The following is a 12,609-nucleotide window of genomic DNA, read 5'->3' as shown; positions in this document are numbered from 1 at the left end:
GGTAGATCCATGTTAGCTGCTGTTCTTTACTGGCATGACTTACCATGGCTGAATGCTCTGGGTATGCAACATCCTCTGCATGGATGCTGCACGTGTAACGACCATGGCAATGGAACCCGTATGTGTCTGCTGTGTCACTCCCTCATCCACCCAGGTGGTGCAACTAGCCAGGTTACCCCCTGCTAGTCAAAGAAATAGAAAAGAGCCCAGACAATCAAACTTTTCAAAAGTAATTTATAAAGATCTTTTACATTCAGAAGTACAAAATGATACATAACCATTCCTCCTGAACACATCACCTGCAGAGGAGTGGCAAGATTGTACATGTGGATTAAGGAAACATGACAGTAATACAGAACATACCCTTTGAACTTTGAATTAGCCCAACATTTCAGAGAGAAACTATCTTCAACAGATACAAACTTAAACGATGATGGTCCGCTCCAGAGCATGTTGCTGCCCTGGAATCACCTGTGCTAGAACCACTTTCTCCTCTGAAATTATCCAATGTATTTTGACTAAAACGTAAGATCAAAGGCTCAGATCAAATCTTTCCTGCATTTCAGGTGAACTTGGTGTGCTGCTGAAAATGCTCTTGTCCTTCTAGACTGTCATTTGCCTCTTAACTTTAAAAATGTGCGCCATCTCCTTGAATCAGGCATTTCCTTGGTCCGTGTCCCACCATTAGCGTTGAACCTTACCAGACATATACAGGGAAATATCTGCATGGCCCTGGCAGTCTAAGTCCCTACTCTCATAACAGTGAATCTGTTAATACTTTGGTTTCATAGTTTAATTGATCTATAAGACAGAAATCCATGCCATACTAATTTAACTCTTTTAAGAGATTACAGAATCAAAAATCTAATACTACACTGGATGATATAAAATACAGAACATCTAAAGGAACTGAATCAGAACTGCGTCATAACTTCATGGTCCACTGCTTTAAACTTTCTACTTTTGACACATCTAGACAAAGGCCCTAGACTTTGAAGGCTAAGTTAAAGCATTATTTCATGAAGTTCAGCAGAACCTCTCTGGATCCTTTTTCCTCTGAGGACGGGTAATCTATTCCCTTCTTACCAAGCTGACTCTGTAAACATCTTCCACTGTGCCAATTACACTAGATAAAAACATGAGCACTTAATCAGTGTTGTCTTCTAGAGTACCTAGTTTCTTGTCCCCTCCCTTGTGACAGTGGTCCTTTCCAAGACAGGTTTAATGGATTACCTGGCAGTTGAGACACAGCTGCCTGGATTTTCCAGCTCTTCTAACCATGATTTGGGTGGGAACTGTCATCAGACTGGGCTTTGGAGTTTCCACCTTTGAGACAACAGAAGGGACTGAGTTCCATACAATTACAAAACTGGTCACATGGCACAAAGGAGCATTTCCTGTCAGAAGAAAATGTTTTCTCCTATGTCTTTCCAAAGCTTTTATTCCACTATGCACAGTTTTAATTTTATGACTAAGTATGGGGCACTTGTCTTCTTGAAAGAGGTGTCCCTGTAATAAGATTTAGTTTCACACTTATTTACTTTCCATAATCATTAGTGGCAATGGGCCAGGGCCTCCAGAAGCTGATCAAGAATAAACGGATTCCTACCAAACAACATTAGGCAATTAAGACTTGACATTGCCAAAGTTTAACCACTGTTGTATTTTTCAAGATTAACACATTTAACAGCTATTATGGTACAGTCTAATACAAGTCAAATCACTTTGATCCCTTTCTATCTGCTTCAAGGCAACAACCTATAGTAAGCTTTTATTGAAGAAAGACCAAAAACTTCCCTCAAATATCAGTGACTATAAACAATTCTGTTTACGGGAAGCAGGAATTCAACTATGATACTGCAATGGCAATCCTTTATATCTACGCAATGAGCAAAACATTTTCTAAAGATGGTGGACTGGATTCATTAAAGACCAGATCAGACAGAACGTAAGCAGTAGCTATCTTTCCTTGACGTGGCCGTTGGTGAGATGGGCTCTGTTGTTCAGTGTCTCGGACCCATTCCTCTGGATATAATTGCTGCTAGTGACACTGCTAAAACACGTGATCCCATTTTTCTCCTTTTCCACGATCTTTTCTCTTTCTTCATCCTTGTCACTTTCTTCTGTGTCACTTCTCATGTCCTTTTCCATCTACAGAAAAATGTAAATGAGAAACAATACAAATGCAGAAGTCTGCACAAGAAGCCGTGCTAGCTGATACATAGGCTAAAGACTGCAGCTGCTACTTCAGCCACCTGCTTCTGGCACACGTTTCTATGATGACCTTTTAGCTTTTACATCACCTTTGGAAAGAGTTTCTTTCCATCTACTTGACTTCTGTCTCAGTGGTATCTTAACTGTGATCCTGATAAACATTAGGAACTACTATACAGGTTGAAAAGCAGCACCAAATCACATATGCCCAGGACTGAAGACAACTGTGTACGGCTGAGGAGATCCATAGTGTCTGTTGCATGCAGAAGGATGGGAAGAAGCAGTTAATCAAACTCTTATATTTTCCAAAAGGGACAAGGAGATAGATTTTGGGTGGCTGCAAGTTGAGCAGTCTGGTTTGGAAAACATATGCTTTCAAACAAACCAATAGCTCAACATAAAGCTGCTCAATGTTACATTCAGTTTTATATTCAGGTTCTTCCTCTTGCTATTAAGAGATCAGTAGTCCACTTTTGTAAATACTTAATTCCTTGCCTTAAAAGGAAGACAAAAAGAAATAATGCAGTAAAAAGGCAAGTTAGAGAAAGCAGCTTAACACTTGCTGGCTTCTCAGGCTGTTTCTGCTCTGCAATACAAGATGCCAAAACTGGGAACAAATTCACAGTGTCCACACCCATTGTTGGAAAGAACACTCTGAAGGAAAGCAGCAAACCCCTTCTGTGACCTGAGGCCTGGAAACTCCTCAGGAGCTGGTTAGTTCTGGATGTGCTCTGTAGTCTCCATTTATTATATACATTCTTCTGGGGATAGCACTTGGATCATATTAAGCAGACTATTTAGTCTGATGCCTTTTCTAAAGATCACCACACCCAAAAGCAGATAGGATTTGTAAGAATGTGAACTTGTACTCAAGTCAAACTGCCTGCAAGGACAATAGAAATAGCAGATGCCACATTTTGTGAACAACCTCGATCCAATGTTGTTCTCGAATTGGCAGTTCAGAAACTATGTACAAAGACTCTTGCTCTGCAGCAGAAGCACAAACAAAAATCAGTATTCCTATTTTTTTTTTTAATTTATGGAAATAGAATATGGTTGAAGTCTTAAACCTAGCAAGATTCACAAAGGAACTAGATGGCTGCATGAAAAAAGACAGTTGTCTGTATGAGGAAGTGAAACCCCTTACTTCAAGATCAAGGCTGAACTATAAATACTGGGGATTAGGAAACATCAAGTGAGAAGGTGGTGCAGATAATCCTGTAGCCAGGGAGGAAAATTACAGAGATCAGAAAGACCTATCAGAACAATCTGAACTTCTGACTGGAGTGAGAATTTCATGGCTCTCAAAAGGGGAGAATGTTCTGTATTTCTGCTGATACTGCTTTGGACTACTAAATGTCTTAGAATCATAGCATATCCTGAGTTAGAAGGGACCCACAAGCATCACTGAGTCCAACTCCTGGCTCAACACAGGACTACATAGAAATTAGGCCATATGTCTGAAATGATCATTGAAACATCTGCGTGGGACTATTTTTCTTTTCTACTTATGGCTCAATATGGAAAGACCTCAAATATATATTTTCTGCATCAAATACGGCAGATAATTTATTGTCATGGTTTTTGGCTGGGACAGAGTTAATTTTCCTTGCAGAAGCTCATATGATGTTGTTTTGGACTTTTGATGGAAGTAGCAGTGCTAACACACCACTGTTCTCAGTGGTTGCAGAGCAGTGCTTGTGCAGAGCCACAGAGCCAAGGACTTTCCAGCTTCTCATGCTGCCCTGCCAGTGAGGAGGCTGAGGGTGCACAAGAAGATGGGAGGGGACACAGCCAGGAGAGCTGACCCAGACTGGCCATGTGTCATCATGCTCAGCAATAAAAGCTGGGGTAAAGAAGGAGGAAGGGGGGGGGGGCATTCAGGGTGACGGCGTTTGTCTTCCCAAGAAACTTACACGTGATGATCCCTGCTTTCCTGGAAGTGGCTGAACACAGGCTTGCTGATGGGAAGTACCAAATGAGTTTCTTGCTTTGCTTTTAAGTGCAGCTTTTGCCTTACCTTGTAAACTGTCTTCATCTCGACCCATGAGTTCTCACACTTTTATCTTTTCAATTCTCTTCCCCATCCCACGGTGAGGAGGTGGGGGAGAGTGAGTGAGCATCTGTGAGGTACTTAGTTGCCTGCTGGGGTTAAATCACAACTTTTATAGATAAAGTAAGAAAAATTCTGGATGTGCTTCAGTATGTTTTTCCTGGTGGCTCATTTCTTTCTAATAACACTATCCACTACCTCATCATTTGACACTGTAATAACTGCAATGGAAGCTGTGGACAATATGGATGAAGATGAGCCTTTCATGCTTGTTCTCAGTTCCCATAAGACAGAATTCCCCAGTTGGATAGTAATAAAACAACTCATCCCAGGCTATGAGGTCAACTCCCACAGGGCATGGACTTGTTTCTCTTGGACTACATCCTTGGCAAGTGGCCACATTAGGTCATGTCTTTGATTCTGAGAATAATTTCATGCTGAGCAGCAGTTTGGTTTCACAGCAGATACTACAGGCTGCAGGTCACTTCAGTTTATACAGCTGCATCTCAGATATCCAAAGGTTGCTCTGTTACTGATAGAGACAAACAGGCAATACCTGGTGCAACGTTGAATGAATTATGCTTAGGACATGCCTGTCTGCTAGTATGTAAGGAGCCCAGACAGCTAGTTTAGACAAATGCATCTATTCTGCAGACATCTAAAGTACTGTAGGACAACCCCCACAAAGCATACATTAATGATGGGGCACAGTGTAACCTCAGCAAGCTTGCCAATGACACAAAACTGGGAGGAGTCGCTGATATGCCAGAAGGTCATGTTGCCATCCAGAAGGACCTCAGCAGACTGGAGAAGTGGGCTGACAGGAAACTGATGAAGTTCAACAAAGAGAAGTGCAAAGTCCTGCACTTGGGGAGTAACAACCCCATGCACCAATATTTATTGGGGGCTGCTCAGCTGGAAAGCAGCACTGCAGAGAAGAACCTGAAAGTCCTGGTGGACACCAAGCTGAGCGTCAGCCAGCAACGTACCTTTGCAGCAAAGAAAGCTAATGGTGTCCTGGGCTGCATTAGGAGCAGCATTCCCAGCAGATCAAGGGAGAGGATCCTTCCCCTCTAGTCAGCACTGGTGAGGCCATGCTTGGAGTACTGTGTCCAGTGCTGGGCTACTAAGTACGAGAGAGATGGACATACTGGAGAGAGTCCAACAAAAGGGCCATGCGGATGATTAAGGGACTGAAGCATCTCTCCTGTGAGGAAAAGCTGAGAGAGCTGGGACTGCTCAACCTAGAGAAGGCTCGGGGGGATTTCATCAATGTATATAAATGTCTGAAGGGAGGATGCAAGGAGGACTGGAGCCAGGCTGTTATCAGTGGTGCCCAGTGCCAAGACAAGAGGCCATGGGCACAAAGTGAAATACAGCAGGTTCCATCTCAACATTAGGAAACATTTTTTCACCCTGATGGTGACTAAGCATTGGAACGGACTGCACAGAGAGGTTACGGAATCTCCCTCCTTAAAGATATTCAAAAGCCATCCAGACATGGGCCTGGACAAGCTACTCTAGGTGGCCCTGCTTAAGCCAGGGAGGTTGGACAAGACCTCCAGAGGGCCCTCAGCCATTCTGTGATTCTGTGATGTTAGTAACACTGTAATTAAAAATCCTGTACTGGAAATCCCCTGGAGAAGAAACTATAGGAAAGCACTTTTGCACTGGCCTCATCAATCACAACAACACTCTCTGCCTTGATTTTTTAGTTTTGTTACAAATGAAGTACTGACCCAAGTGTTGAGATCCTCACTCAGATGTCACTGGCTTTGTTCACAGATACCTCCTATGGAGTCCAATCCACATTTTTTTCTTGAATATACTCTTCAGAAGTGAACCCAATATTATATCAACTCAAACAAACTTTACTTCTTTTGTCAACTTGCACTAATATCGAGCGACCCTTTAACCTCACTGTTAGGAGTTTACGTGTATAATTGTACTAGGACAAAAAAGAATCCACCCCAGATAGATTCCCTGTGCTCCCAAGCAGTCTCAGGGGATCCTCCCTCCCCATATGATGTACAGGGGACTACACACTGATTCATACCGTGCCCTGGAGGATGAACTTGTAGACCATGTGAATAATTAGGCAGGACCAGAAGATATGGAGCAGCTGCAGAGTTATCAGGAGAGCATTCACAAAGTAGTATCCAAAGAAGGGTTGGAATATCTCCATGGAGTAATAGTAGGTGTTATAGAGCACTCTGCAAGACAGACAGAATTGCATTGGAGAGAGAGCGGCTGTAAGCCCCCAAAAGCTATTGTCACAGAAGTTTCACCTCAGTTACTCTTTTCTTATATATAACATGTTAGACAACTCTCCGTTCTCCACTGGAAATGAGCAGAGTAGAGCTGTAAGCTGAAGACTCCTCTGCAGTATATTTCAGGTCCTTGCTATTACTCTCTGAACTCCAAGGAAGACCACCCTTGTTTAGCCCAAGGCAGGTACAACAGCCATGTGGCAATGTAGCCTATGCAGAAGGCAGGGACATGAGCTCAAGAATTTAAAAGCAAAGGCTGCAGCAAAAGATTCAGCCCACAGCTGAATTATCCTGCCTCTGAGAAGACAGTTTTTTCATCTCCCTTGACTGCAGCAAACTCACGTGTAGGGGAAAATGATCAGGCGGCTGATGAGGAAAACAGCTGAGAAGATCATAAAGAGGCTGTCACAAGTTTTCTTCCACTTCATGTAATTGAATATCTTAGTTGGCTGGAAGGAGAAAGAACAATAAAACAAAGCAGGCCAAGATAGTGCATCTGCATATGCTCCAAGACGCTAACGAGCCAGATATGATACAGTCCACATGCAGGTATTCATGTCTCCTCCTGGCTCTCTGTAGGGCACCCTAAGCTGGGTGAGGAGATCATCAACGAGTTATCAGTGAAACCCCACAATGATTGTCCCTCATTGTGTTAGATCAAAAGACAGCACTTGGCTAAAGATCATCACTGCCAACTAGGCCTTGCCAGGCACTTAAATTGTGGAGCTCACCTCTAGGAAGCAATCAGAAGCATCATGAATCACCATCACCAGTGTCCCAATGCGGATGTAATTGGCACAATATGAGAAACTGATCAGGAAGATGGTTGCAGCATGATGGACTATCTGTTCCTTGAAGTCCTGATGAGAAAGTGGACAGCAGAAAAGAAAATACATTGCACTTTCTGTTCTAGTTAGAGCATGCTGGTAGTTAAAAAATCTGTCTACTCAATGAGGCAAGAAACCTCCCACTGTAAAGTTTTACCCACATTAATCTTTAACAAAATGCATGCCAAAATGTAGGCAATCAAGAAACCCAGGAATTCTGAGTTTATGGTGTAAACAGAGGATCTCAAGCAAAGAACACTCTGCTCTCTACCAGAAATGGTCCGGTGTTAGTGCAAATCTTAAGACAGAACCATAAGAGCTGATGATTCAGTACAGACAAACATAAAAAGAGCTTCCTTTCGGTCACAAAGCAATGCCCATACTCACCTCCGCTCCAGCAGAGGAATTTCTGCTTGGGGGACTGAACATTTTGAATTAGTTTGCTCCTTTCCATGTCAAGGTTTGTGTTCTCCACCTCCCAGAGGAGACGGAAGACAGTGACTGGTAATGGAAATTCCTGGGAACAAGCAAGGACGAGTCCCCTGAAACCTCAGACCAGCACTATACACACTATACAACCTTGGAGAACACTCTCCTGAGTGTTAACCTTGGATCCTGTTTGTGCTTCATTCTTCCCAGGGGTTGTCACTCACCTTCCTCTTCACATCACAGGGCAAGGTGAAGACCAGAGACCAGTAGAAGGAGAGCTCCAGCATGTAGTACCAGAACAGAGAGGGTTGGAGAGGCTGCAACAGCAAGAAAGAGACAGTGGTATACCCATCAGATAAAGTAAAGAAAGGGCTGGAAACGAAAACTCCTACCTATACAAAAACAAAAAACAAACAAAAAAAAACACAGATAAACCAAAATGACAAGATCTGGTTACTGCAGCTTCATGGGGTAAATCCTCAACTGAACAGTCCAGTCACTTACCAAACATCATCTCTGCTGAGGTAAAAGCAAATAGCAGGGAAAACTCCACTTTGCCATACCATGTGAAACATTTAAAGAACCAGGGGGAAGATCCTGAATATTTTCAAGTGTTCTTCTGGGCAAATTCTTGAGCAGTCACTGTAGAGCTTTAAAAACTTGGTGTACTGTTTCACCATGGTGATATAGATTAGTACCTGAATAAATCATTCCATTTATTAGCACTCAGGGGGAGATGCTTCAGACATCTTGGACTCTAACATGTATTTTTCAGTCTAATCAAACTAACAGGGGAAAGTACAATCTGAGTGTGAACAGCAGTCTGTGCTGTTATGGCTAATTTTTCTGGGGTTTTACAGCTGGAAAACTAAAGCTTAGACCCACTCAGCAAGACACATGCTAATTAACAAGTAATTTTTCTGTTGTGGCACTAGATGGCATCTTTAAACCAGAACCTATTTGATTAAAAAAAAATTACTATGACTACAGGGGCTTTGCAACAAGCATTTCCAAAGAATCTTGGAGTATGGTGCTCCCAAGTACTGATTTATTTAGGTTTCCTCTACCCAAAGTGCTGACTTCTGTCCTTAGAAGATAGATTTTAGTTTGCTTTTCTTTGATGCACCAGTGATTATCCATAAGAGGAAGCATGGCTGGATGCACTGGTGCTACCAGAGGGGATATTAACATCTCGCAGGCTAGTATGTGCTGTTCATGCTCTGAGGGTTATCCAAACGATCCTCTGGATCTGAAGGAATTTTTTTTTGTTTTTTTCCAAAGATAGATTAGATTATTGAAGTTTCTTTTACCCTTGTCTGTAGCATAGGACATGGTTTGTTTGGTAGAAATTGTATTTAATATATTTTTTGTTCCTGCTATGCCGGGTATGTTCTTGACCTTTCCTGCTCTTTTCCAGTGGGATGTTACCAGCTCTGGTTTTGGCCTTTTCTGTTTACTACAGGTGTAGAAAAGTGTTCTGTTACAATGGCTTAGATTTCTCTGGAAAATACATGTAATGCAAATGCACAAAACAGGAAATAAGGACCCAAGAGATCCTCTCAGCCTTACATTCCTGTTCAAACACCACCTGTTTGTACGAATCATAGTGAAAAACTGTGCATTACATTTACAGCTTTGCAAATCTTGATGCACAATCCAAGGGTCTTGTTCTAACTTTGACTACCAGACCAAAAAGCCCTAAAGCACAGGTAGTTTTCACTTTGTCATGCTACTGTGATCAAGTTGTACCTCAGCCTCTTCTTCAATTAATGAAAGACTAATTCCACCCCCCCCACACCCCAAAATTCTAGTACTGTAAAATCCTGTGCGTTGGAGATCCATGCATGATACTAGTAGAAACTGCTATCCTGCTAGAAACGCTTACCAGGCTTTTGGATTGGTAAGGGCAAACAACCAGAGAATCATCACAGAATCACAGAACAGCTTGGGTCGGAAGGGACCTTAAAGATCACCTAGCTCCAACCCCCCTGCCGTGGGCAGGGGTGCCACCCTCTAGATCAGGTTGCCCAGGGCCTCGTCCAACCTGGCCTTGAACACCTCCAGGGATGGGGCATCCACAACCTCTCTGGGCAGCCTGTTCCAGTGCCTCACCACCCTCTGAGGGATGAATTTCCTCCTAACCTTTAATCTGTATCTACCCTCTTTTAGTTCAATATCATTACGCCTTGTCCTACCATTACAATCCCTGACAAAGAGTCCCTCCTCAGCTTTCCTGTAGGCCCTCTTTCAGTACTGAAAGGTTGCAATGAGGTCACCCCAGGGGCTTCTCTTCTCCAGGCTGAACAGCCACAGCTCTCTCAGCCTTTCTTCATAGAAGAGGTGCTCCAGCCCCTTGATCATCTTCGTGGCCCTTTTCTGGACCCATTCTAACAGATACACATCCTTTTTGTGCTGGGCACCCCAGACCTGGATGCAGCACTCCAGGTGGGGCCTCACACGGGCGGAGCAGATGGGGACAATCACCTCCCTCTACCTGCTGGTCACTCCTCTGTTGATGCAGCCCAATCAAAATTGTCCACTCTTAGAGCAGGAATGAAATGGTACCCAGGATTTTCATCAATTTATTCATAATGCTAATTAAGCCTGTAGAAGGCAGCTGTTCTAACAGGATAAGGAATCTTTTCCAAAGCCGAAATCAGATCTTTCACTTTAATGACATTTATCTCTTTGTAACATGTTATACAGGAAGGCTGCTGCTATACACAAGTCATAAAAACCTAAGGGGGAAAAGTAGAGCAGGTAATGGGTCCTGTGCTCAGTGTGTGAAGCCCCATTCTACGAAGACAGGCTGAGGGAGTTTGGGTTGTTCAGCCTGGAGAAGAGAAGGCTCAGGGGAGACCTTATAGAGGCCTTCCAGTACCTAAAGGGGGCTGCAGGAAAGCTTTAGAGGCAGCTGGGTAAAAAGTACTTCTCTTTTTGTTGTTGCCCTTGTTCCCTGATGACCTAGGAGCATATTTTGTGCCTAGCTGGCAATTTTCTTAGAGGTTATTCTGGAGTGTATCACTCAGAGAATGTCCTCTGCTCTACAGGCTTTCCACTGAAGTCTTCGCTTCTCCCTCTTGGACAAAATGTCCTACTCTAGCCTCAGTCTCCTCTATAAACTAAACTTGGAGCATCCCTATTTTTCAGTTTCTTTGCTCGCCTGGTCAGAAGGCTCGCTTTCCCTTTACGACTGTAGAGTCGTCTTCTGCTGTATTGACTCCTCCTCTACTGTGCGTAGAGTAAACAAAATATTAAGATGTTCTCTGTTGATAAGGACCTGGTTTTGAATTCTTATGGCTTATCAATCTGAATTTCAATCAGTGCCCTCTCTTTTGTCCCTAAAGTAATCTGATTTTGAAAAGATATCTAAAGAGAATACATGATTTATTACAGCAATTTTCACTCCTGGATGACTCACCTGTTGCGGGTATCCTGTCCAGCACTCTCTATGGTCCCAAAACCAAGGCTTCTGGAAAGAAAATGCAACATGAATGGGAAGATCCCAGAGGAATTCTTCTCTTATCAACCACCTAACTCCTGTAGCTTGTTACTACTACAGATTTGTTGTGTTTTATTGGAAACAGAGAAATAGAATATAACCTTTTATTTTGATGTGAAGAATCAAAAAGCATTACAGGTGGGATTTAGATACCTCCACTCCACTGCTAGCTCATCCTGGAATCTGCAGACTCACAGAGCAACTTAAATTTTGCCTTAAAAGTTGCTAAGTTCAATACGTCTTCAGTTGTTACAAAAACAAGCAGGTGCAAGTATAGTCTGTGCCTCCTGTCTTGGGATCTGCAGATTTTCCATTATTTACCACATCAGAAGGTCTCAGTGTAGAATATTTTTGCAAAGCCCACCCAAGGAATTGGATTCAGCAAAAGAGCCAGGGTAACCTCTAAAATACAACCAGAGGATGACAGGTGCCCCTTGTCCCAGCTTAGTGACCACAGGTCTGGATTAGAGCATATGGTACACCTCTTCTGCCTCAGATTCAAACCATATCATTCAAGCCTCATTCCTTCTGTAGAGGCTGTTCCATTTGTATCAAGAGAAATCATTATTTATCAAATCAGAGAAAAGGCAGAGGCATTAACCTCATCCTCTCACATCTTGGGTAAAGAAGAGAAAACACATACATAAAATTACTAAAATGTAGACCATGCTCCAAAAGAAGCCTAAGCATTTTACCTTAAACAAGTATTATATACAACACACAAACAGGCCCTGCAGCTCCTGTCTCAGATAAATGTTTTACCTCCCATATCACTGAAATGTATTTTTACAACTGCTGACAGCGTCTCACAATCCTAATTGTCTACCACTTTTCCAGAGGAAGAGCAAAACTCTTGGTTTTGAGTTGGAGTTCTTAAAATAAGCATGGTTCAATATATTTATGTTCTCAAAAGATTGTGTGCTGTGCAGAGGACAAAGACATGATGGGAAAACCTCTGAAAGAAAGTTTGAATGCACGGGTTTGGCAACAAAATCTGCCATTCCTGCAGGCACTCCCTGGGGAGAACAGCAGGTGGCACTGTTTGCATACTCACGTCGTACAGGACAGCAAGTCCAGTGAAGAAAGAAATGACGTAAAATGTAAACCTCCAGCTACAAACAAACAAAGTATGTTAGTATCCGATTAGCCACAAAGCTCCAATTCTGTGTATCAATCACTTTTGTTCAAAGAATGACACTACTAAATCAAAGAAAAACATTAATATGCTCAAAGTTTGTCCAGATCATAACAGGAACATTTTTTTTGCATGCTGGTACATTCAACAGATTCCATAAAGAGCAATTCTTCTGCTTT

General features: G+C 42.6%; 1 protein-coding gene across 1 annotated transcript in view; it reads right to left on the bottom strand.

Moving 5' to 3' along the window:
• Positions 1-217: 217 nt before the first annotated feature.
• CERS4 (ceramide synthase 4) overlaps positions 218-12,609 on the bottom strand; it is a 46,281-nt gene continuing 33,889 nt past the window's right edge. Inside the window, exons 6-12 of the mRNA XM_040538015.1 lie at positions 12,350-12,407; positions 11,215-11,265; positions 8,018-8,110; positions 7,269-7,397; positions 6,880-6,986; positions 6,324-6,480; positions 218-2,151 (exon numbers count right to left, since the gene is read on the bottom strand). Coding sequence (XP_040393949.1) covers positions 1,960-2,151; positions 6,324-6,480; positions 6,880-6,986; positions 7,269-7,397; positions 8,018-8,110; positions 11,215-11,265; positions 12,350-12,407 — 787 coding nt within the window. The 3' untranslated portion in view covers positions 218-1,959. The remainder of the gene's footprint in view (positions 2,152-6,323; positions 6,481-6,879; positions 6,987-7,268; positions 7,398-8,017; positions 8,111-11,214; positions 11,266-12,349; positions 12,408-12,609) is intronic.

Source organism: Cygnus olor, chromosome 26 (genome assembly GCF_009769625.2).
Source record: "Cygnus olor isolate bCygOlo1 chromosome 26, bCygOlo1.pri.v2, whole genome shotgun sequence".
Lineage (NCBI taxonomy): Eukaryota > Metazoa > Chordata > Aves > Anseriformes > Anatidae > Cygnus > Cygnus olor.
This window is presented reverse-complemented; position numbering and strand designations above follow the sequence as displayed.